Source organism: Ruditapes philippinarum, unplaced genomic scaffold (genome assembly GCF_026571515.1).
Source record: "Ruditapes philippinarum isolate M1 unplaced genomic scaffold, ASM2657151v2 ctg175_1_1_1_1, whole genome shotgun sequence".
Taxonomy (NCBI): domain Eukaryota; kingdom Metazoa; phylum Mollusca; class Bivalvia; order Venerida; family Veneridae; genus Ruditapes; species Ruditapes philippinarum.
The window spans coordinates 198,599-226,511 of record NW_026863915.1 but is presented as its reverse complement, the minus strand read 5'-3'; the positions used below and the strand labels follow the sequence as shown (position 1 = coordinate 226,511).

At 33.1% G+C, this 27,913-nt stretch overlaps 1 protein-coding gene across 1 annotated transcript; it reads left to right on the top strand.

Annotated features, from left to right (window-relative positions):
- The first annotated feature begins 45 nt into the window (after positions 1 to 45).
- On the top strand, positions 46 to 27,913 carry LOC132723824 (uncharacterized). Its single transcript, XM_060708614.1, has 2 exons — positions 46 to 132; positions 25,235 to 27,913. The coding sequence occupies exon 2, from the start codon at positions 25,959 to 25,961 to the stop codon at positions 27,627 to 27,629; it is 1,671 nt and encodes a 556-aa protein (XP_060564597.1). The 5' UTR covers positions 46 to 132; positions 25,235 to 25,958; the 3' UTR covers positions 27,630 to 27,913.

Here is a 27,913-nt window from a genome sequence, read left to right as displayed (position 1 = left end):
TCTTAGAACTGATTTGATTACAGTTTTTATGTTTCAATCATTCTTCAGATGAAACAAGGCAGGACAGACAGAAGAATGGAAACATTTTTCAGAGGTTTTTAGAGAGGAGACGTTATAACCGGATGAAAACAAGTAAGATTTTATTTAAATACGCTATGCGAGTGGTTTTCCAGAATTGGGATAAGTCAAACCATTGTTAGAGACAACCTCCGATTTAAGACCACACTGTGGTCCGTACGAAAACCGTACTAGTCCGTACTGATACGTAGGCCCAAACTTATCAAGGATTCCGACGGTTTGGTACCGAGAACTACGTATTTGTACCGAAAGCCCCTACGTATAAGCTACGGTTTTAATACGGATTTAATACGGCATTGTCACGGAAAGCCACGATCGGAATACGTTGTACTAAGGAGAGGCAGGGAATAGCACGGTCTTACACGGTGAATTGCGTTGCAAAACGAAACGGTAAGGAATGGTACGGTCCACCACTGTTTAGTACGATTAAATAAAGTATCATGTACTTTTTAAGGGCATAAATACTACCTTCTTGTTAAAAACAGACATATTTGCGTGAACATTCAATAAATGATAATTGCCATTTACTGGCTGCAGGTTTATATTGAAATGGCTCAGAATGCGGAGGCAGTGGTCGAGCTGCTTGATGACATGCATAGAGGTAAAAAAGATTGATATCGTACAACAATTCATAAGTAATAGAATAAAAATTAATGTTACATATTTTACAAACATTGGATCGTGAAATTGGAGTAAATACGTACATAAAACGAAGTGTCCCATAAGCCTCGGACGCTGGCCCTTGAGTAATAATAAGATTGATTAACAAGTTTTTTTACATATTTTTAAAACATAAACATTCACGATAATTTATGTAATTGTAAAATAAACAGCAAATTTTAAAATCAAAAGAGAAGCAGTATTGATCAACATTTTTCATTAATGATTACTAGTCCATATCAACTCAGGTAAGAGAAGGCAGAGAAGATGGTGGACTACAGATAGGCTTTTTTTACGAAGGCCTCTTCATGTTTAGTATGAGGCTCTCATGGGCGAACTTGTTGGGGATCCGGCGTCCTTCAAGATATTCACTTTTATCGGACCTGATATGTCTCGGGGGTCGGACGCGATGAGGCCGAATCCTTTCCGCCCAAATCATTAAACTCTACAATTCGTTTTCTATGAGGCATTTTGAAAATGAGCATGCAAGAGGTTGTGGGCGGATATATTAGGTCGTATAGATCCGTGGTAATTCGTTCTTCTCCTTATCAATTCGTTCTTTTCTGTATCAGACCGTATTTATTCGTACTAACCCGTGCTTATACCGTAGCAGAACGTAGTGTATCCGTAGTGCGTCCGTCCTGATTCGTGTCGCTCCGTATCAAACCGTGTCGGTCCGTAACAATCCGTGTCTCTACCGGGGCTTTTGATGGTAAATCCCTCTAACTCCGTACTGGAACCGTAGCGGACTACGGAATTTTACATTTCCGTAGTAATCCGTTAACGAATAGACCGTAGCTCTGACGTGGCATTATCTGTGAATATGTGACCGGGGCATTACGGACACCCATAATGTGTAAAAGTTACATTTTTGTTGTTGCAAAGTTGAGGTGAATTAGCTATATTTTTCAAAATATCAACCGTAAAAATGGCGATTGTCCAATAACTGAAAGATATGTAATAATAATAATAATAGTAATAATAATAATAATAATAATAATAATAATAATGATAATAAAAGTAATAAAAAAAATAATAATATTAATAATAATAATAATAACAATAATTTTAATAGATAAAAACAATGATAATAATAATGGTATACAAATGATAAGGATATACAATATAAACTGCCTAAAATATATAAACTGACAAGAATACGGACCAAATACAAAGAACTGGGTACACAACCAGTTTTTCGATTAACCTTTTGGAAATACAGAAAGACAATCGAAAATCTGTGAAATATATGTAAGGATTATATTGACCTTACAGAGTAAACACGACATACAACGACACGACGGGCATCGATCAATGTCGTTACGTCACTTCCTTTTTGGTTTGTTTGAATTATACAAACTGCCCAAAATATATAAAGATTAGGCTGACTGAGCATGATATTTGTCACCGATTTGGGGGCTTAGGTGGCCAAGTGTGTTTAGCACGGAGGAAGAAGTGTTACACGAGGGATGGAGTTCTTATGGTAACTTGTCAACCGGAGCTCTTGTGATAACTGTCACGGAGTTCGTCGGAAATCTATTGTATATACTGCAAAACAATCGTCAAAAATGGTAATTTTCATCTTTAAAAAGTGAGTTTGAGGTGCTTAATTAAACTTTAATGATTAAGCTTGCCTTACGTATTGTATTATATGTCAAAAACTAATTCACAGTCCATTCTTCATCGCCTCTTGCTTAAAATCTGGTAGTTTTTAGTCAAATTTTCAAATTATTTGCCAATTCGCAAGTATTGACCTGTTTATTTCAAGTCTTCATCCTTGCCAAACATAATTACCTAATTATAATGCAAAATTGTAAACATAAAGCCCCGGCTGACAAATTTATACCCGATTTTTTTCAAACGTCCAGGAGTTCTTGTGATAACTCAAAATATGTCCTGGAGTTCTTATGATAACTTTGGTTACCGCCAATGCGTTTCTTGTGCTAAATCACGGCACGTTTTAGCGTTTTTATTATTCAATAAGGTTATAAATACTCATGAAATATAATACGTCATCCTTTGCAATGTGGATAAAAGGTTGGTCTTGAGTGTCTGCAAAGGATAAACAGGTGATAGGTTATCATCTACAGTAAAGATTGAATCAGCGGCAGTATCATTGCCTAAAACACAAAAAATGTCTCAAAACTTACACGTTGTTCTCAACCATCTTTCTTAAGCAGTTAATATATAGTTGTTCATCGCTTATCTAAGGGCTAAGTAATTTGTATCATTTTATACCATAATAAACAAGTACATGTATAAAACCAGGATAATTTCTTCAAACCTATGTTTCCAAAAAGTACGACAATATAATAAAAACTCAACTGCGGTTGGCTCTATAACTACCGATCTCTCGAACAAATTTGCAAGTCCCTCCGGGTTCGAGCGAAATAAGTTTGACTAAAATATATTTTTGTTATCAATTACAGCAAAATTAACAGAGTTTCCTCCACTAAGATTACATAGGGGAAATACCCATCAAACATCGGCAGAAAAATATACATGAAGACACCATACTTGAGGGCATTTTATCATGAAAGTCAATGCTCTACATCAATCCTTTTTCCAGTCTACGAAATCTGCGTCAGCAAAATTACCATAAAAATGAATCGAGGGATCAGAACTACTAGTAGTAATATCTCAATATCATCTCTTCAACTAAAATACACTCAAAACCAACATTATATATTCTAATTGTTGTGCAGAAAATGAGCGTACTACATTTCATAATGATTTACAACCTTATTGAATAATAAAAACCGCTAAAAGTGCTGTGATTTAGCACAAGAAACACATTGGCAGTAACAAAAGTTATCATAAGAACTCCAGGACATATTTTGAGTAATCACAAGAACTCCGGGACATTTGAAAAAAATCGGGTATACATTTGTCAGCTGGGGCTTTATGTTTGCAATTTTGCATTATAATTAGGTAATTATGTATGGCAAAGATGAAGACTTGAAATATTCAGGTCAATACTTACCATTTGGCAAATAATTTGGAAATTTGACTCAAAACTACAAGATTTTAAGCAAGAGGGAATGAAAAATGGACTATAAATTAGTTTTTGACATATAATACAATATGTAAGGCAAGCTTAATCATTAAAGTTTTATTAAGCACCTAAAACTCACTTTTTAAAGATGAAAATACCATTTTTGACGAGTGTTTTGCGGTATATACAATAGTTTTCCGACGAACTCCGTGACAGTTATCACAAGAGCTCCGGTTAACAAGTTATCATAAGAACTCCATCCCTAATGTAACACTTCCTCCCCCGTAATAAGGTCGATGACATCACCGCTGTTGGTTCGGATCCTGCGAGCAACTTTTGACACTTTTATGTGAGAAAGTTATCAAGCAAGCTTCCGTAACAATTGTGGTTGTGTGTTTGAACATTCGTCGCCCATTAGAAATGATTCGTACTAATAACCTTGAAAATGTGTACGTAGCTGAACAACACATTGCAAAGCGTATGAACGGTGGCATTAAAATGACCTTTTCATTTCTTATTTTTTTTATACTTTTTTTTTTCGTACATTTTTGCTTTTTGTTTTCCATACATATTTTTTTTTAGTTTTGCATACATATTTTATTTTAGTTTTGAATACATATTTTTTTAGTTTTGCATACATATTTTTTTAGTTTTGCATACATATTTTATTTTAGTTTTGCAAAAATATTTTATTTTAGTTTTGCATACATATTTTATTTAAGTTTTGCAAACATATTTTATTTTAGTTTTTCGTACATATTTTATTTTTGTTTTTCGTACATATTTTACATGACGCCATTTGCAAATTAGAGGTTTGGATAGTTACACCATTTGTAAAACACCATTTTCAAACGCTTCGCCATCTGTAAATTACAGTACCCCATTTGCAAACGCCATGCAAATGCCAAAATTTTCGTTTTTGGAGGCATAAAAAATAACAAACAGTTTTTAGTATAAATATATATAAATAAATATATATAGTCCGCGGTGACGCAAAGAAAGGTTCTGCATATGGTCTCGATGTGGTTAACGTTTACTCAAGGTGCATGAAAATCCCTCATGGAGTTTAGGAGATAAGGAGCGGGCATGAAACCCAAGTCATAATTCTTTGACCTGTATGTGTGACCCCGACCTTGAGCCGGCACACCTGCCATATAAGTTCTGCACATTATCTGGATGTACTAAACAATTGAGCTAAGTTTCATAAAAATCCTTTACAGCTTTAAGCATTTTTCTAAACCAGTGGGATTATAAGGACCTATCTGCATTTTTGTAATACACCAGTCATTTTTAACCACCTCCCTCGCCCCGGGGGAGTGCAGGTTGAAAAAAGAATCGTGTTTTGACGTTTGCGCTATTCCGGGGCATAAGGCAGGTATGTTATTATCTGAGTATCCCCCGCAGGGCGAATAATGTACCAGAGGTCGGCTTGGTTTAAAGTCAATGCCCCCCGCACCCCCGCTATTCTCACTGTGTGGGGTTGAGTGGTGCATATTCATGGAATGATAACTGCTCACCAATCAAGCCTTTTTCCAAGGAGAGGACTACCATGAGCTATGTAGCTCTCGGTCCAATTCCTTTCTGCTTAAATTGTAAATTAGTAACATGTATATATTACCTTGAATAAAAATATGTTTAAACCAAGCCTTTTCCAAATAGGCACTAATATAATAGTATTTAATAGTATAAAAAAACAATAATTATGTAAAATACATACATAATTATAATTTAGAAAGTGGACCGACCCTTTTCGGCTTAATTAATGTGTGAAGGCTACTATTTCTTGAATTCATACAACTAAATTTACAGGATAGGCTCTAAATACTTGCTGTACAGACCTCCCACGATGACAGCACTTACGAACTTTCGCTATAGGGGGCAGGGGACCTAAAAATGAACAATTTTGTATTTCAGTGTGACCAGAAACACAATTCCAAATATTTCAAAATCTGTTTCACAGGCAGATAACCAGTTGAACAGCATTATTCAATGATATATGACATACATTGAAGAAAATAATAGTTTGCATGCATTGCTCCTTAAAAGAATGACTGACAGCAATTTATATTTACCCCCACCCAGCCAAAATCACACCTAAAATATACAAATATGGGCAATGTTCATGAAGGTGCAGCATACTCCAGATTCCGCCCGATTCCTTAAAAATTATCGCTAACACGCAGTGCAAGCTATGGCATTTTCAAAAATCACCAATTAAGTGTCTGTCATTCGTTTAGATTTTTCACAAAATTTATCCGAAATTTCTTACTTGTTTTGCGCCAACTGTCAAAGCTTGATTTTTAACGTTTTCGCCTCCATTCGGAGAGTCAGAAATAAAAACAAAGCTACCAAAATGCTTAGTTTCGGGTAAAAACCCAAAAATACTTCTCATTTCCTACACACAAACAAGAAAGAATTACAATGACAGAGAAATATCAAAAGTTTCCAGTACCTTCAAAACACCATGGCTGAGTTATTAAAAAAATTTGACCGGGGCCATCATTCGAATATGTCCCCTGCCCCTATATGTATATGCAGTATTTCGATAGAACGGAAGTCAGTCCGTGAGCATGCGCTTTGCCATATCTCGTTTAGTTACCGTTCACGTTTTCTACGTGGTTGCTACGAAGCGCCATGTGTCCGGCTGATGCTGCACTTAGTGTACATGGCTTTATTAACTAATATATCAGTCAAAAAATTAAAACAACACCTATAAACTACACATACATGACATAGTTGTTTTCCATATTGATATTTCGCCTTTTCAACTGATAGTCAAACAATATCTCAATATTCTTTCCCATCTAATATATTGTATACATGTGATGACAGCTAGTTAGCAGGCGAACGCTGTGTTAGATTACTTCCGGTCAAGAAAATACCTTTGTTTACCATCAAAACTCATATTTTTACCATAGCAACCATATATAGATAGAAAATAAATTATATAAGGTTATTGAAAAAAATGTCACTTTCTTATCGAAAAATCGAGTTAATAAATACAAAGTCTTTATTTTGAGTTCATTTAAAAAGGGAACAATTTGGCGGAATTTTGGACAGGGATAACATTAGTTATCATTCGTGGCTATGGAATATGGCCGACTGAAATCATGCAATCGAGTTTGTAAGTGGACAGATGACATATTTCCCAATTATCCCTTGATAATGTGTTTAATGACAATTAGGGCTAAAAGGTAAACAATATAGTTTTCCAGAACAATTAGGACTGAAAGGTAAACAATGTAGTAGGATGGGGTAAACTGATGTTAAAAAACTCTTCAGAAGACCCATAGTTGTGGTATGTTTGAATCCCAAAGTATTCAGAAAATGATTATGTCACGGTATTGAACTGTTGTCTAATCAGCGGAGGTAGTTTGTAGGCGACCGGATAGCTAAGTCAGTAGAGCCGCAGTACGGGATACGGAGGGACCTCGGTTCGAGTCTCGGTCGAGCTGCACATTAATCTCGCCCTGTGACAATTATATAGACTTTACAAAATGGAGTTGTTTTAATCATTACTAATGAAGAAAAAAATATTTTTAGTGAGTAAAGTATGTACGGGATTAAATGGAAGGGAGAAACCTAATGATTCCTACAATGCAGAATTATGGTCTGAATGCAATTGTTGATTGTTTGGAAAATTGTACATCATATCTCTAATTAGTGTTGTACAACTTAATCCTACCGTCTGTGAGGCCTTAAGGCAATCAAAAGTACCATTTAAATAAATTGATACTAGTTTGTTGACAGAAATGTATGACATAATTATGTGCTCGTTTACATATATATGAATAAGTAAGTAAAAGTAAGTGAAAGTAAGTAAGTAAGGTAAATAAGTGAAGTGAAGTGAAGTGCAGTGATGTGCAGTGAAGTGAAGTGCAGTGCAACTGCAGTGCAGTACAGTGCAGTGAAGTGCAGTGACGTGATGTGACGTGGCGTGACGTAACGTAACGTAGCGTAACGTTAATAACGTAAGTAAGTAAGTAAGTAAGCAAGCAAGCAAATAAGTAAGTAAGTAAGCGAGTAAGAATGTGAGTAAGTATGTAAGTGAGTAAGAATATAAATAAGTAAGTAGAAGTCGGTCAGCCAGTCAAAACAAAACCACAAAAAACACCCTCAGAAAATATGAAAAAGATCACCAAGGAAGGGTGGCATTCATTGAACGCATCCCCAAACAACACAGGACCAACTGCATATTGTACAATAAACCTGCAATATGTCATGTTTTTCTTTCGTATTTATAAGTTATGAAATAAAACAAATTTGTGTGTCGTTTATTTGTATATTATAAATATAAACATGAGTAATGAACCTTGAATGTCATTACACTACAGACACAGACGCTAACAGGTAGCATTATATGATGATTGTGTTGGTGTGCATAAATTTGTCACCCACTGGTCCCTACCAGGGCTCTTGTTTCGCTCCTCCTAGCCCAAACTATATTTTAGCCTAGCTAGGCCCCTTGAAGTTTAGGCCTTATAAAATCATGTTTTCCTTCATTTCCTACAATGTATTATTTTCAGTCCTTAAAATATTTCATTGCTTTTACCACTTGGTGTCTTCTACCTTCTAAATAATAAGCACCCACTTACCTGTTATCTTGTATCCGCCCCTGTGGCTATGCTTGTCAAAGATAATAGATTTCTATTAAGGAAATTATGTTTGTTTCAGTTGTCCGCGCATTTTCACAAATGATGGGACATTTTAAAAAATCGTATACTTCTGCTTTTGATCAGAATTCTTTAGTACTATAATGGTTAAAAATAGTAAGATTTTAATTTATTGAATTTCGATTTATTCTATATTCTAAATATTTTAAAAGATGTCTTAACAGCATGCTCTTTGCCACCTAAGTGATAGCAGTCGTTCAATTTTAGCTTTAATTCAATATACTGCAGTTGATTGTTTCATATATGGATTTCTATGTTACACATGTGTTATTATAATTTACTGTTATTAACGGTTTCGATTAGATATTTACTCTATCCAATTTTATTTATATATGAAGCTGAAAAAAGTCAAAGTTTAGTCTTTGCTTGAGTTCAAGCTAACAGGTGGCTTGAGAAGAAAAGGAGTAGTGGGGGAAGGTGATTTTGTAAGATCTTTAGATCTTTCGTAGGCTTACTGTATTACTAAGTGAAGTAGAAATTCATAATTATGTCAACTTTGAGTCACTCTGTATGGAGGCTATCGTTGCCAAAAATCCAGGCTTGTTAATCTGAGTTGAACAGTTTGTTTACTGACAATTTACAATTGTATTTCTTTGTATGTAAACTCCAATGTGGCATTCTTGGATTGAGTTTGCCGATTTAACGTTGTAACCATGTATTTCAATAAAATACATTTTTTAAACGACAAAACATGAACTGGTTTTCTGAGAGTAGCAATACCAAGTGTTTATCATAACATGCGGAATACTCATTGTTCGTGTATACGTCGACAAAACAGAAGTTACTTTCTTAGCTTTACATTGTCAAACCATCATGATTCGGATCAGCATAATTCAGCTGTAGGAGATAAAATAAGCTCCGCCCATTTTCCCGCCCACAACATCATCGTAAATAAATGTATGTATCCGCTCATTTCCGGTATTTACAGTTAGCGACTGGTCAGAGATCACAAGAAAGCAAGGAAACAAGAACACGCACTGGCGTAATTTCCGTTTACCAAACCTTGTATGTGTTTAGTTATTCACCAAACATTTTTCACTAGCATAATTGCCATTCTATGCCTTAATTTGGACTTTTTTTAATTTACTTAATTTTCGGACTTTCATTAGATATGTCAACACATATTATAATTTTGTGCAAAATATACAGTGAAACCCTGATATAAAGATTTGCAGTTTTATAAACTAGACCGCAAATGAGATCTGTAACTGAAAATTATAAACTACTTATCATCCTGCTCTAATGAATTTACATGTGGGTACTTCTGTTTTTCAAAATTAAATAAAAACAAAACGAAACAATAAACTGCAATAATACAATGGAACCGATAATATATATAGAAAATTGCTGTTTTTACAATCGCTACTTATACTCTACCACTTATAATCTCTACCTTATATCATTAGGAATCAAGCAATGCAGCAATACAGCAGAACCCTGATATATAGTTTAATTTAATAGTGTTGTAAGTTTTTTACGATTTTTTACTGAATACTGAATATTCTTAACTGGTTTTTACTTTACTTATCGTTTTCACTGACATTCACAATCAACTCGTGAAGATTTTTCACATGATTAATAAATGCCCATTTTTATTCAATTCCCTTTTCTTAATTCAACTCTTTTCATATCGATCTTGTCTTTTCTTTTCAATCCGACTCCTTTCAAAATGACCCTGTCCTCCCTTTTCTTTGGTCACTGTGGTATTTGGAATGCCTCACCGTACTCACTTTTCCACCCCAGTATAACATAATGAATATTGAGATTATGCTTCATAGAATGAGGGTAGGTCTACTTTCCGCTGTAAATATGAAAATAAAAGGACTCAATCACTTCATAAACTTCGAATGTATTTGCTGGATGTCAATAATTATCCTTTTATCTGGTGATGTTCATAAAAATCCAGGGCCCGACAATAACATAATTATCAACTCTACTGCATCAGGTGTTCTTATCAATTTCAAAAGCTCAATCTCTTTTGTTCACTACAATGTTCAAAGTTTTTTCCACAAAAAAAGATATTCTCAAGGGTGAATTGTTTCAATTTGATGTCATGTCCTTTACCAAAACATGGTTATCAGAAAATATAGAAACGGAATCACTACTTTGTGATGATTTTTGTTCTCCTTTTAGAAGCGATCGTCGTGGAGATAACCATGGACGTGTACTTGTTTATGTTAATCAAAGGTCTGCAAGCTCTGCGGTATTTTCTGATCTTTGCAATCTAAATCGATCTGTATATCTGTATGTATTTTCCTGTTATAAGTTTATTTTTATATAATATAATTAACCTTGCAGGGCACCAAGATGCAGCAACTACGTTTGGATTTTTTATTATAACAGTCTAATCGTACATACAGAATTTTGCATGACTATAAGTTGCATGAAAAATCATTTATGTTCATTTTTTATGACAGCCACACTTTAAATAATCTTTTTATCTTTGCATATCGTGGCTACTTCCTAAAAAAAACACTTAAGAAAATGTTGCCTCGACTGGGATTTGAATCCCAGACCCCTCACACCCTAAACGAGCGCGTTACCCCTGCACCACGGAGAAGTGTAACGGGATAAAATCAAATTATTCAAATTTTAGAATTTCCATGCAGAGTTTTTCGAGGTATTTTGTTATAATAATAATAATAATAATAATAATAATAATAATAATAATATCTTTATTTAAAGAAGGTTACACATTAAGAACATACAATAACAATCATATATATCTTATTTCCAATGTGGCCTTCTGAAATAGAACACAACAACAACAACAACAACAGGATATGCATAGGTAGAAAAATGAATGTATAATATGTAATTTTTAGAATATTACAACTCATATATTTTCGACAGACACTCAACAATTTGTTTAAACATATACGAATATTGCATCATTCGTTCGTTCGTTCATATATTTATTCATTCATTCACTCATTCATTCACTCATATGAACATCAAGATATGCTTTGTATTTTTCTTTAAAACATTTAAGGTTATTAGCATTACGAATATTTAAAGGTATATTGTTCCAAATGTTCATGCCATAATAAGAAAATGTGTCTTTAATATAATTTGTTTTAGGTCTTGTCCATAATACTACAATATCTTTTCGTGACCTAGATCCTAAGTTATATATTTTGTTGTCGGATAAAGTCAACAGTTCTGTCTTATAAGTCGGTGTCATGTTATTTAAAGTTTTAAAAACAAGCACCGCCGTGTGGTATTTACATCTGTCAAGGAACGGTAACCAATTAAGAGTTTCGAATAGATTTATTGACGGAGATCTTTGAGGTTGCTGTAAAATGATTTTAGCAATTCGTTTTTGTAACTTACAAACATTATTTATGTAGTTTGTGTTTCCTTTACCCCATATAATACAACAATAGTCCATAATGGGCAATATATATGCATTGTAAAACAATAATTTCATATCAAAGTGCAAAAAATACGATATTTTTTTCAATAAGGCAATTTTTCCGTTAAGTTTTCTACAAACATTGTCAATTTGCAAGTGCCATTTTAAGTTGTTATCTATGCAAATACCCAAGACTTTTTGATCAGTTACATTTTCAAGAGCTATTTCATTTATCTTAAGAATTAATTTTCTCATAATATTTACTTTTTGTCTTGTTCCTATTACCATACATTTTGATTTATCTGGATTTAAGGCCATATTATTTATTTTGCACCATTTGTCAATGTTATTTAAATGATCTTGAAGTTTTATTTCTACTTTTGATATATTTTCTCCGGACTCATAAAGAGTAGAATCATCTGCGTATAAATCAATTTTTATATCATTACCTATGAAAGCTATGTCATTTATGTATATTAGAAATAATAAAGGTTAGTATTGAGCCTTGTGGAACACCGGAAATTATTTTCATTGGCTGAGATTGAAGATTACCTATTTTAACCAGTTGTATTCTGTTAGAAAGATATGACTTAAAAAACTTAACGGCATTTTCAGAAAAATGATAAAGTTTAAGTTTATGCAAAAGTATTTCATGGTCAACCAAATCAAAGGCTTTCTTTAAGTCTAAAAATACAGTCCCGATAATTTTTCCACTGTCAACATCTTTTAACCAAGTATCTATTAAACTAATGAGTGCAGTATTACATGAATGATTTTTACGAAATCCTGATTGTTTATTATGAATTATGTTCGTTTTTTCAAAGAATGAGTGTATTTGTTTGGCAATATGGCGCTCAAATATTTTGGATATAGTTGACAAAATTGATATCGGTCGATAGTTATTTGCTTCATTCTTATCCCCCGATTTAAAAATAGGTATAACTCGAGCTCTTTTTAAATCATCTGGAAAAATATTAGATTTAATACTATTATTGATAATTGATGCAATTATTGGTGTAATATAATCTCCACAATATTTGATGATGTTTGGTCCAATTCCATCTAATCCTGTAGATTTTTTAATATTCAGTTTTTCAATAATAAGTTTTACTTCAAACGGTGTAATTAATTCAATATTAAATTCATGATATATTAGCTTTTGGTCTAAAGTTTCTTTTAATTTTGAAAAATTTGTATTTGAAAACTTTGTTTTATGTATGACATTCGAGATATTGACAAAATACTTGTTTAATTCATTTATAATATTTACAGTTCCGTAAATTTCTTTATTACCTGTCACTAGTCTGTCTGGCATTGTAATACAACCTTTTTTATTTAGATTTGAAACGTCCTTTAAATTTTTCCATAAAAATGCCGGGTCTTTGTTATTTTTAATAGCATTGTTAAAGAAATCTCTTTTACTTTTTTTAATCATTGATGTTATTTTATTTCTGAGCAATTTGTATTGTTCATGTTTCCCTACTTTATGATAGTAATCGCGTTCATGTATAAGATATTTTATCTCATCAGTAAACCATTCCGGGCGGTGTTCACGTTTGATACGTTTTTCTTTTATTGGTGCATGCTTTTTCAAGATAGTATTTAAAATGGAGTAAAATAAGCTAAGGGATTCATTCGGATTAATTATATGCTCGACTAATTCAAGATCGGATAACGCAAGGTCTACCTGAAAATCAATTTTATTGAAGTTTTTAAAACATCTATATTTAATCAATTTATGTTCATTAATCAATCGGGTACATGCTTTCGTTGATCTTGAAATACCTATCGGATAATGATCACTTAATGAGGTATCAGAAACAAACGATTCAATAATATATCTGCTGCTGTTTGTATAAACATGATCTATAATTTTTGGGTACGTTTTGTTATCCTAGTAGGATCTGTGATAAGTTGTTTCAAACCATATTTCGTTATCAAATCACCCCATTTTGTATTGTCATATTTTTTCTTTTTATTCATTGGATAAAAGTTTATATTGACATCTCCTAGAATATGATATTCTATATTTGATATATCTATTATACTTAGTTGTTTTTCATAATCGTCAATCCAAGATTGGTGTACATTTGGTGGGCGATATATAAAATTTAAAAGAAAAGGTTTGCAATTTGGGTAAATAATTTCCAACCAAACAGATTCTAATTCGTCCGTTTCTATATCGTAACGGCGCCGATATGGCACCTTGTCAGCAATATATATTACAACTCCCCCGCCTTTGTGACAACTATTACGGTCCTTTCTTTCGTGTGTGAAATTGTTAATATTTAATTCATCGTCTGTTGTATCATCACCAAGAAATGTCTCAGTAAACCCGAAAATATCTGGCGAATTTAATTTGTTTAATAGATTGTATTTTATTTCGTCTATTTTAGGCATTAAGTGATTAACGTTAAGGTGTGCAATATGTAAACCTCGTTTTTCAAACTTAGAATTGAACAATTTATTATCAGGAAAATTTGATTTATGGAGCGTAACATTATTTAGTACTTTGCAATTATATTCATCATTTCCGTATTTATTGTATGGCACTGATTGTTCAAAAGTAACAATTTGATTACCAGATGCAATAGTGTCTATAAATTTTCGTTCTTTTACTATCAAATCGATAATTTTTCGCGTATTTAAACATATGTGTAAAATATCAATTGTGGAATACAACATAAAATCGTAACATACATTATAAATTAATATATTAGTTTGAAAATCGCTATAAAGATCTTGTTTGAATATAGATTTATAAGTAGTTACCTTATTATAAGTACAATTGTATATTTCAAATTGCTGATTTTCAAAATTTGAGTGCCTGTCGGATATTTCCTAATTCCTATATATTCTGAAGCTATTCTGTCCATAATAATAATTTTCACTTCCGGGTCTTCTGTCGTTCCAAGTCTGTCTTCCCCCATAATGCATCGCGGCGTTTCTCGTCTGCACAGAACAGTCATCCGATATGTGATCACCAGTTATCCCACAATAACAGCAGAATATACCATTTTGTTGAATTCGTATTTCCCTTCCCGCGGAACTCTGTGATACATGTGCGTTTTCAACATGCCTTTTATGTTTTATTATTTGTACGCACTTATTTATAGTAGCCACTAATGTCCTGGAACCATGCATGTTTAGGTGTATTCCATCGCTGGAGAAATAATGCTCCACCGTATCTCCATTGCCGTATACAAATGCTTGATATGTTTCAATCAAATAAGCCCCAGTTTCCTGACATATCCGACGAATATTCCGATTTAACTGGCTAATATCTACATCCTGTCTGGGACAAACAGTACATAGAAAAACTCTGCGTTGTTGTTCTTGCAGCTTTACAGTTATTTCCAACAGTTCCTGGTAGGACGTCTCGTGACGTTTGCCGCCACTAACGTCATTTCCGCCTACATGTATTATGACGTTAGAATATGGTCCCATATCCATATTGTCAAGGCTGTTTGAAATGTCTTTTATTTTCGCTCCACTGCATTTCTTGATATCTATTTTATCATTCAATCCTTTTTGTTGAATCCCCTTTATCACAGAATCACCAATTATAAGAGTCTTTTCTCTCGGTGGTGTTTCTTTCTGCACTGTTGACGTAATTTCTGACGAACGCCTGTTTTCACCGGACTTCTGTTTTTGTGTATATGCATTTTTGACTGTATCTGTGATTTGTTGCAATTTTCTAGATAATGAATCGTTGTTTTTTTCTATGTTTTGTTTCAATATATTTGTAGCTGTATTAATTTCTTCAAGCTCTGATTTTGTTTCATCTTTAATACAAGTCACATGGTTTTTAACACTTTGAATTTCATCTTTGATTTGACCAAATCTCCTTTCTGTGTTGATTATATGATTTTCAAGTGTATCGCGCAAAGAGTTCATACATTCGTTGATTGATTCTAGCATGCACAGTACCAAGTCGCCTTTGTCACCATTAGCTCCAATTTCTTTGTCATCATTAAATGTTTCACTAATACTGTCATTTATGTCTAGTTTTGTTTCTTCTGCATTTATGACTGATTTTTCTTTCAAAATTTGTTTACGTTTCACGTTAGATCTAGTATTATTCGTGCCATTCTCATGCTGATTGTTGTTCATATTATATTCTTGTAATAGATTTTTCAGACAAAGATTTATCTCTCCTACTGACGTATTTTCTGTACTCAGTTTATTTTCGATACCACTAATAATCTGAGGGAAATCGTATTCCATGAAAATGTGTGACTGTTTTCCATTTATTAAACACGACGACTTTGTATGGTACATGTTAAGTGTGTAAACAGTTGACTTACCGGATGTTACTTTGTATTTTGTTTCGACTGTATTTCCTTTTTTGTCTGTAACAGTAATTATTTGATATTTATATTGATCAGATTCACTAGAGTAGAACTGCTCTGCTGAAAACTTCAAAAGTTCGTATGCTCCCGTATTCAAACAAATCTTCACTCCTCCACCAGTTTGTATTATCTCCAAATCTGTACGATTAGTATCACTCAATTTTTTCTCTATTGATCTTTTTTCATTCAAAATATAGTTTCGTTCTTCTACTTCCGGTTCTTTGCTGAGTTCCTGAATTCGATCATTTATTAAAATCATATTCATCCGCGTGCATTTATTGACAATTCTATAAGCCAACGTTACTTTTAAACTTTAAATGCGTTGTTAAAATGTTGACGATATACCTGTTGTTTAACATTGATGTTAATAATTTAGCGAAAATCTTCTCGCCAAAACAATCCGACATGTATATATTCCACTACTCGACAGTCAGATTTATTTGTGTAATACGCTCTGAGGTATTCGGTAATCGACATCGCTAAAAATAGCATTTTCGATCATTTATTAAAATCATATTCATCCGCGTGCATTTATTGACAATTCTATAAGCCAACGTTACTTTTAAACTTTAAATGCGTTGTAATTTGTTCGATGCTTGTAACAAAATAGAAATATTTCTTTCTTTTACATCGATAGTTTTAAGCTGTTTTTAGAACTACTTGTTGTTAGGTTTGTCGTGAAACTTCTGTGTCAGAGATTGAATGTCAGCATTGTTTTTGCTGATCTTCGATCAGAAAATACAAAAACCACATTTCAGTTCTCAGAAGAACGGACTTAGAAATTCAAGGAGTTGAAAGTATATGGATTGAACTTCTCTCCTACAAAACAAAAACATCTTTTTTTGCACATTTTACAGACCGCCAAACTCTTCTTCACTTGTTATGACAAATATTGAGAATTCTATAGGGTAAGCATTTGATACTAATATTGATAATATATTGATCACGGGTGACTTAAATTTAGATATGCTTAAGTCTTCCACAAGCACAAAAATAAATAGAATAGCTTCACAATATAACATGACATAAGTTATCAATAAGCCAACACACTTTACTGAATCTTCTCAGTATCTTATTGATATCTTTCTTTTATCATCAACATGCGTGGTGACTTTATTTGGTGTAGGTTAACCGTTTCTTGCCAAAAATGTAAGGTATCACTGTCCTATCTACTGCTGTTTAAAAGCTTCTAAACCCCATCGAAAATGCTTCAAAGGGTCTATTTGGAAATTCGATCAGGGCGATTATAATAATTTTAAAATTGATGTGTGTACTTTTAACTGGAACTCTCTCTTCCATGAAGATATCAACATCTTCTCTTCCAATGTAACTGATAAAATCTTAAAACTCTCAGAAAAAACATATTCCTCATAAATCAATGACAGTTCGGCATTCCGACCACCTTGTATGCACAATGTTCTAAGAAAATTCATGAGAAAGCGCAAAAGAGCATATGACAGAGCAAAAAGAACACAACAAGAACAACACCGGGACATATACAAACAATTAAGAAATAAAACTACTGAACTTCAAAGAAATGCCAAAAAGATTATACGATAAAACTTGCAGAGAAAATAAAAAATGAAAACATAAGCTCATCTGATTATTGGAAACTACTTAAACAATTTATTACACCAACATCACATAACACTGGAATGGTACTCCTATTACATCAGATATTGACAAGGCTAACCTTCTTAATAACTTTATTTCAAACTCAAACCGAGCTAAAAAAAATAACAACAAAGACCTTCCACACATTGAAAACAATTCTGACAATCCTAAACTTAGTCACATCTTTATCACCATAGATGAAGTAACTCTAATATTAAAATCTTTAACATTAGATAAAGCGTCTTGTCCAGATACCGTTAACAACAAAATACTAAAAGAACTTGCTGACGAATTAGCAAATCCTCTCTGTAATCTTTTTAATCGTTCCTTATCTATTGGAAAAGTACCTTCTCAGTGGAAGTTAGCACATGTTTGTGCAGTATTTAATAAGAATGACCCTCAAGATGTATCAAACTATAGGCCAATGTCTCTTTTTAGCACTATCAGCAGGGTCTTAGAAAAAAATATTCACAAACATGTCTTTAATTTCTTCGTTTCAAACAACTCTTTAACCTCTTTGAAATCTGGATTTGTACCTAATGATTCTACTACAAACCAGCTCGTATCTATCTATAAAAACTGGAAACAAAGAGATCCCTCGGAAGCATTAATCACAACAAAATTTCATAAGAATGGCAGACTCGGTTTGATTGGGTCTGTACATGAGGGACAATGAATAAGTGCAACATATTCTGTCAAGCTCTTGATGCCGGAGAAGAAGTTCGCGCCGTCTTCTGTGATATTTCAAAGGCGTTTGATCGTGTATGGCATTGGGGTCTATTGTATAAAGTGAAGTTGACTGGTATAGCAGATCATTTACTTGATTGGTTCTGTGATTATTTGTCAGAGAGAAAACAGAGATTCGTACTTCCTGGAGCCATGTTTGATAGTATCAATATTTCTTCTGGTGTTCCACAGGGTTCCATCCTTGGTCCTCTTCTTTTTCTTGTCTATCTTAATGATATTGTTTGTGATAAAAATTCCACTATTAGACTATTTATTGATGATACAAGTAAGCTAGTATATTATTTTTGAATATCCGATAACAGCTGCGAATATTTTGAATGATGATCTGAATAAAGTCACTAATTGGGCAAATGAATGGCTGGTTACCTTTAACCCAAATCAAACTGAATCATTATTAATTTCTCGAAAAGTTTCTAAGCCTATCCATCCCCCCTCCCTCTAGAAATGAACGGTACTCAAATATCGGAAGTCATAACTCACAAACATCTTGGTGTTACTTTTTCAAATGACGGCACTTGGAATCATCATATTGACACTATCAAAACAAAAGCATGGCAACGAATAAACGTCATGAGAAAATTAAAATGTATTCTTGATAGAAAATCTCTAGAAATCATATCTTTTACGTTTATAAGACCACTTCTTGGATACTCAGATGTCGTATGGGACAACATAACAATACATCAGGAATATGAAATTGAGAAAATACAGCTTGAAGCTTGTAGAATTATCACTGGGGCCAATAAACTTGTTTCTTTCTCAAACTTATACACAAAAACTGGATTTGAACCGCTTAAAATCAGGAGAAGAAATCATAGACTTACTTTAATTCATAAGATGAAAAACAACATAACTCCGTCGTACTATCCAAGTTAGTCCCTGATAATGTTGGCGATACTACTACAAATAATCTTCGCAATTCTGCCAATTCTAGAACTATACATTGCAGCACCCAGCTTTATTCAAATTCTTTTCTTCCACTTACTGTTTCTGAATGGAATCAACTCCCAAATGATTATAGAAGCTCTACATCCTTAAGTATTTTTAAAAGCAAGTTAAACTCAAATTCACAAAAGATCCCGAAGTACTATTATATTGGCTCGAGAACTGATCAAGTATATTACACACGACAATGTGAATGTGGGGAAATCGAAGACACGTGCCATTACTTCTTTAAGTGTCCACGCTTTAATGCACAACTTGCTGAACGTCTTGACAATTTACGAAATATTACAACTGACATCCTATTCGGCGATGCCAATTTCTCATATGAATCAAACACATCTATCTTCTTACATGTTCAAAATTACATTCAGAAGACGAAAAGGTTTATTTTAATAATGTCCTTTATCCACCTATCTTCCTTTCTATTATCATTATTATTATTATCATTATTATTATTATTATTATTATTATTATTATTATTATTATTATTATTATTATTATTTTAATAATTTAACTTAGTACTAAAGATGGTGGGAACTGATACCTCTGACACCTGTGCATAGAGCTTATCGTGATGTCAGGGGTGCTCCTGGATCCCGCCCACCACGTGAGGGTCGAGGTTCAGGAGTGTACCTAGCACGAACTGGGACGCGTTTCGTCAAAGGAAGACCTTATTGAAGCTTCTAAGTCCCAGTTCGTGCTCTGGTAGAGTTCAGGTCCACGAGCAGTCAAAGGCAACTGTTTCTAACCGATCTGAATTCTAGTTTTGCAAAATAATTTTCTTTCATTATGATAAATTCTGTACTGAAGTATGCATGCAGACGCTTTCAAAATGCATACATATGAACTTAAAATGTTAATTGAATCTGGAATCTGGAATATCTTGTTTGTCTATGTGTTTAAGATACTTTGTAATAAACTTACAAGGTATTATGCAAGTAAGGGTGCTCTTCATTTCGTTTCGTAAGAGTTACCGTTATCTTGCTCCCATAGCCTTTGTTTTATGTGTTTCCTTATTATATGCTATAATAATTATAGCATATTGTCACAATATGCTGTAAAATAAAGCATTTATTTTGGTGGAAAATTGTGAAAGTATTGAAGGGTAGATGGATTTCGTAAGCATGAGGTCTATAAGAAAGTATCATGTATAAATTAATATTTTAAGTAAACAAAAACGTTTTACTCTTTCTTAGTTACTGTAGCACAAAAGCGCTGAAAATCGTTTCCTTGAACGGCTTTCATCGTTATGTATTCTTGCTGATGAATGGCATTAAAAGGAGGTGAACGGCAGGTGACGTTACTAAAATTTTGATGACACTCAAACTTAAATACCCTTTAACTTTAACAGAAAAGCATTTTTGAAGGTATGGTTTGGAATACATCATGACGAAAGGTTGAAGTTTACGAATCGTATTATAAAAGGATTTATTATCTTAAGAAAATATAAGTTTTTGTGACTTAAAAATAAAAATGCCACATCTCATCTGATAGTGTGGTTATTTTCAGTCAAAATTTACGTGAAGTAAAGCTTGCACAGGGCCTGAAATTTGTAAGCATGCTCCTTTGGATGTTGACTATGAATCCATAACATTGATTTACTCGAACACAGTTGGGATATGTTAAAAATAGATGAATACTTACAGTCCGGCAATTGTGTTTCCTGCGCCGACATGTATAGACTGATACAGCTGTCGACGCTTGAACTGCTGTCTGCCCATTTGATTGTACGATGTAATTTTGATACGACCAAATACTAATACAGACCAAATTCTGGCTGTTGTCTTTCCTAGTAGTAGAATTTACTATTACATTTATTTTAGTAATCTTAATTCTAGCGTATGACTTGAAAAGAAAAAAACCTTTTAACAATTATTATAGTAAAATTAAAACCAAAGTTGTATGTAATCTTTCGTACATAACTTTTTTTTTACTTTTACCATACTGTATAGATATATTTTCCCGTTTTTACCATTTTTTTAATAATAATATTCAAATAAGTCCAAAGTATATGTTGATTATCAATTTATGTATACCTTGTTTATTTTATCTCTAAGATAGCCATTGCTTACAAAACTTAATAAAAAGTCTGTTTTTGATCAGAAAGACAGCAAGTCTCAGTAACAGCTATTGGCAGCATGTATACACAGATTTTACAGCTGTCACTGATTTAGTAAAATGCATAAAAGGGGTTCGCTGAAGACCTTTATCTACGGCAGCTTTCATATATTTAATAATAAAAGCTATGACTTAAAAATATCTCCCAATGGAGGTTAACAGAGATGCTAGGATACACTGAATATTTATTTCAACATTGAAATGGGACATTTTCACAAGTTTTTGGTTATACAATGGAATTATCGATAGTAAACTTTGAATAGTTCCGTGATTATATACACTTGGTGAAAAATTTGGGTTTTTCAGAAAGAAAGCACAGGCATAATGTTCAGCTCTCTTTATTCATATAACTGAAATTCACGTATAGTGCTGAATGTAAGAATAGTTCATCAATTCATGAAGGCACATAAACCATGTCGGCGAAAGAAGCAGTGGTTTGTGTCCTTATATAGGGGAAACATTCCCGTTTGTTAATACAACAACTTTAGTTTTTGCATATTATTATGCTAATTATCAGTATAAACATTGTTAAATTATGATATTATATCTTACCAAATTTTGCATTATTTGAATATCCTGTGCTAGAATACGATATAACAAAATCTGAGAATATTCAAAGCCAACCGTAATGCAGTTGATGTATGTGACGTTTTAATTTGAAATAGTTTTGTACTCATTATTATTGTACAGTAAGTGTTACCTCTCTTGTATGTACTCTTTCGTACATAACTTTTTTTTACTTTTACCATACTGTATAGATATATTTTCCCGTTTTTACCATTTTTTTAATAATAATATTCAAATAAGTCCAAAGTATATGTTGATTATCAATTTATGTATTCCTTGTTTATTTTATCTCTAAGATAGCCATTGCTTACAAAACTTAATAAAAAGTCTGTTTTTGATCAGAAAGACAGCAAGTCTCAGTAACAGCTATTGACAGCATGTATACACAGATTTTACAGCTGTCACTGATTTAGTAAAATGCATAAAAGGGGTTCGCTGAAGACCTTTATCTACGGCAGCTTTCATATATTTAATAATAAAAGCTATGACTTAAAAATATATCCCAATGGAGGTTAACAGAGATGATAGGATACACTGAATATTTATTTCAACATTGAATGGGACATTTTCACAAGTTTTCGGTTATACAACGGAATTATCGATAGTAAACTTTGAATAGTTCCGTGATTATATACACTTGGTGAAAAATTTGGGTTTTTCAGAAAGAAAGCACAGGCTTAATGTTCAGCTCTCTTTATTCATATAACTGAAATTCACGTATAGTGCTGAATGTAATAATAGTTCATCAATTCATGAAGGCACATAAACCATGTCGGCGAAAGAAGCAGTGGTTTGTGTCCTTATATAGGGGAAACATTCCCGTTTGTTAATACAACAACTTTAGTTTTTGCATATTATTATGCTAATTATCAGTATAAACATTGTTAAATTATGATATTATATCTTACCAAATTTTGCATTATTTGAATATCCTGTGCTAGAATACGATATAACAAAATCTGAGAATATTCAAAGCCAACCGTAATGCAGTTGATGTATGTGACGTTTTAATTTGAAATAGTTTTGTACTCATTATTATTGTACAGTAAGAGTTACCTCTCTTTATATTCTGCTCTCGTGAAAATTCCTCTATTTCCGTGATAATGCCATATATGGAAGTTGCAAAATCGTTTACAAATGTTAATCGCATTAGAATGTAAACGGAAAGTGTGGTGTTGTCAACCGGAGAGTGTTACCTGATGCAGTTACATTCTTAACATCATGATGTACGGAATAAAACGTGTTGTGTACGTTCTATCGTTTACATTTCTACATGTCACAATTTGAAGATCTACCTTTCTAAATACAGTTTGCAATTTATCTAAGTTGCATTTTAACAGTTCCATTTTATCAAATCGAGATATGCACCAGTGCAGTATGTAACTTTCGGATCCACAATTAGATTTTACTAATCTGTTTAGTAGAACCGAAGTATGCATTGTCAAGTTTAAAAGGCTGGATTTTTGGCAACGAATAGCCTCCATAGTTCTGTATCTTGACAAACTACTGTTAGTACATGTAAGTATTGTCAATAGTGTAAACATTATTAAAGCGGTGAAGGTATATTAATTTGGCTGTAATGACACCACAAACGATAGTAACAGCATCATCGCGATGTTTCACAATATAGTAAACTATTCATGATCCTTTTTCTTTTTTTGGAGAAATCGATAGGAATTAGTTCATGTATTGGGCATTTATTTTCCCTTGTTTTTTAATTTTCTCTCCTTGATTAACAATTGTTATACATGTATTATCGTTCTTAGTTTTTTAATGCAATTAAGAGTGAAATATAAAACAAAATAACAAATCTATATTATATATAGAAGGAAGAATGTCTCTATTAGCTCGCCCGCACACTCCACTCCCTCCTTTGTTTACATCCTCGCTTCCAAAAAGTGGAAAAAAAAGTTTGCAAGAACATATCGCTTTAGTATATACCTAATGAGAAGATTTATACAGTGCAATCTCTACAGAGTGGTCGTTTGTTAAGCAGCTACCTCTTTACTACAACGGTCTAAAAATCTTTTACTTCCAGGGGTTCTACTCAGGTACCCGTTCGTGCCTGAAATAATGCACGGAAGGGCACCTGAGGTCTTCCTCCACCAGTAAAACTGGAACGTAGCGATATGACCTATACTGTATCGACGTGACGTAAAACCCAAAACAAACAAACAAACTTCCAGGGGTTTGCTCTGCAGAGGCTGTAGCGTATTTTTTATACTGTCATATTTCTTCAAATTCTTTTTTCTACATAATCATGTATTTTCCTGAACTTCTTATTATTTCTTGAATAAATCAAATATGTGATCGACATAGCTGATATGTCCTGCGAATTAACATACTAGTATTGTAAATTCTTTAATTATTTTCACTTGCATTTTACAATCTAGTTAGTATGACAAGTTTATATTTGGTCCAAATTTCCAGCCTTACTAACACCGTCGACAAAGTAGATCACCCTGCTAACTAAGACCTTAACATGATAGCCCCCAAACTGTAACTCAATAAAAAGCGCGACGTATTTCCAAGTCAAAACAAATCCCGTTTTATCCGGGACTATACGAAAAGTTGTGACAATTTCAAACTGTGGTGCGGTAGACATTTTATTGTTGTTGTTGTTTTTTAAGAAAACATTTAATCTAATATTATCAAATACATTTCTTCTGTTTTGATTAAATAAACGGAGACAGAAAAGTATCAAACATAATAATTATTATACATCCTGATATTACTATCCTGATGAAGGTCATTATATGACCGAAACCGGTAGATAAATAAAATAACGTACGCCCACTCTGATGTTCCTGACGTGTTGTTTTTCATCCCTTCCTTGATTGCTTAATTATTTATTATTCATGTATACTGATAATATACTTTATAACTCTTTACTAACCGTTTGTTGTATGGTTACCACATTCATATAAGCATCATACATGTACTTTCAACTAAATATAACTGTGACATATATAAATGTTATATTAAACTACATATCTATTTCTTCAGTATCATGTACAAATTCGTATCCTAAATAGGCAACATTGAAGTTAGTCAGTACCTGAATTTTCTCTGTACTTATATTATATAGAAAGATGCGTCACTGAAAATTATTTTTCTACTCTCTTTTCAGAACTTCAAGGCGACCTGATAAAATTTTATAGACAAAGATGCAGTTCAATACCTCTGTCGCCGCTTCTTGAAGAAGTAGAGACACCTTTAGCTGGGTTCTACGTGATGCCAGATATAGTCGACGTAAAACAGAAGTCCCTAAATTCCAATGAAGAGGAGAGAATACTCGTCGAGTCTTTAAGGAACCTGTTTTCATTTGGAAGTCAAGATCAACAAGAAATATATTTATCAGCTGATGCAGGCTTTGGAAAAACTGCTTTCTCAAAATATCTTGCAGTCACGTGGTGTCAAGCTCATTGCCACGATGAAAACTACGCCTGCTTTAAAAAGGACGAGTTAAAAACGTTATTAGACTTTAAGTTCTTATTTTTGATTTTCTTAAGAGACAGTCCCTCTGTTTGTAAAATTGACGATATGATTGAACAGCAAATTACGAAGAAACTTCCTACTTCTGCAATACTAGATGAAGTTTTACGTAGAGAAAAATGCTTGATTATATTGGACGGTCTTGATGAATGGACTCATCCTGATAATAACTGCAGCGAAGAAACAGAAAAAATCCCACATCGATACGTACGTGACAATTGTGTGATCCTAACGACAACTCGACCGTGGAAGCTTGGAGTTTCAAATCTCAAAACAAGTCAAATAAACAAAAAAGTAGAATTGGTTCAATTAAGTGCAGATTCTACCCGGCAACTTGAAGAAAAAATGCTATAAGAAAAATGACTGGTGTCCGTGACGATAGAGTACTGAAGAGTAAAAGACAGGTCTTTGATAAAGTGATACGTGACCGTCGCCTAGAGCACATACAAGGGATTCCGCTCCTTCTCATGTATATAGTTTGCCTATGGTGTAACAACATTCCTATAGGAAATTCAAAACATAAAATTTACACCAATATCATTGAATTCCTATTATCAAGAACGTCAAAGAAACACCCGGATGTTCAACCATCTCGTGAATCGTCTGCCAGTGAAATTCCAGAGTACTTCAAAAATCATGAATTTTGTAAAAGGTTTTACAGTCTTATAACATCATTAACGGAACTGGCTTACCAAACATTATGTAACGAAACAAGGGAAAACATGTTGGTATTTGATAGAACGGTTGCTGATATATATCTCAAAGCAGACGACATGAAATTAAGTCTTCTCTCAGGAATACTGTCAGAAAGTAGCAGTAAAAATTTAATCGAAGAACTTATCAAAGTATCTTTTTCTCACAAAACTGTGCAAGAATTCTTTGCCACCATATATATTACTTCTCACAGTGTTCTAGAAAATTGTAGAAATGTTCAAGATATTTTGGACATGTCAAAGATTTGTGAATTTATGAGTGGAATGAATGCTGCCTGGATGTGTGAAATATCAAATGATTTGATGTCTGTGATAAATGAAGACGAGAAAACACGCGACTATAGAACTATGACAGGTAACGAGGGCTTGTACAATAATCCATTGTATAACATACAGGAAATGTTCATGTCCTGTTTGCAAGAAATGCCTGAAAGTGAAAATATTCACTTATGTTTACAAGATTTCTTCATTGACCGGCACACCGAGCACAGTGAGCAGTTACAACGTTTGTTGAAACAAAATAAAACAAACATAAAATCACTGTATATAAACACCAGACGTACTTCCAGCAGTTTACATGAAATTATAGATTTATTCTCTCTCACAGATCTCAGTCATGTACAAAAACTTTATTATAATGGTGACTGGGTGAAGGAAGATGTTGAGATAAACCGGATATTGTTTCCCAGTTTACAGGCCGTAACTTTGCGGTGTGGTAAATGGACAAATTATGAAAAGAATCTGAGTGAAAATTTAGCGCGATTACAAAACTTACAATATTTATATATTGAATACTTCACGTTATCTAACAAAATACTGGAAAAAATTTTCAATTTTATCTCCGGTCAAAATTCAATGAAAGAGTTATCATTGGTGAGATTAGAGTGTGATGAATATGGCTACGCTGACTGTGAGAGAAGGAACTTGGACTTGTCTCAACATTCAACTCTATCAACGTTAGACTTGCAGGGGCTACCTGGGAGGCTACAATTAAATATATCAACACCGTCATTAGTTAATGTTACGTCGTGGGACATCAATCTAGATGAAAGTTCATTATTACTGTCACGTGACATGTTAAATATTGAATGTGTGAGGTTAGGGCATATAGAAATGTCTGCAGAAAGTTTACAGAACTTTATTACCGTGCTTGAAAATCTGCCGCAGTCTGTTACAGTACAGATGGAAACCATTAAACCGGAAACAGAATATGACCGTGTTAGAGAAAATATTCGAAGTTCACAAACTTTTCATGTGATACAAGACTGCCAGTGGCTGGGGTTTGAGATCAAAACAAGAAAACCAAGTAAAGAATAAACAAAGGAAAAACATTGTAAAATAAACTGATGAAATAACTTCAATGTATTTAAATGAAAACAATTTAAAAATGGACACTTAAAAAACAAAATGACGGTTTCTTCTATGTTATACATGTACTGTATAGTTTGGTCATTTAATTCACAAACATTTAAGTTTAAAGTTTAATTAAGTGACAGTTGTTTATAAATAAATAAATAAAAACATTTTAAGAGGAGAAATAATTCAAGGACATTTTTTACCGGAACTTAATGGATAACTTGGAATAAGGATTTGGAAATATT

Coding starts and splice junctions, on each gene's coding strand:
- LOC132723824 (XM_060708614.1), top strand. CDS start 25,959: ATGACTGGTGTCCGTGACGATAGAGTACTGAAGAGTAAAAGACAGGTC.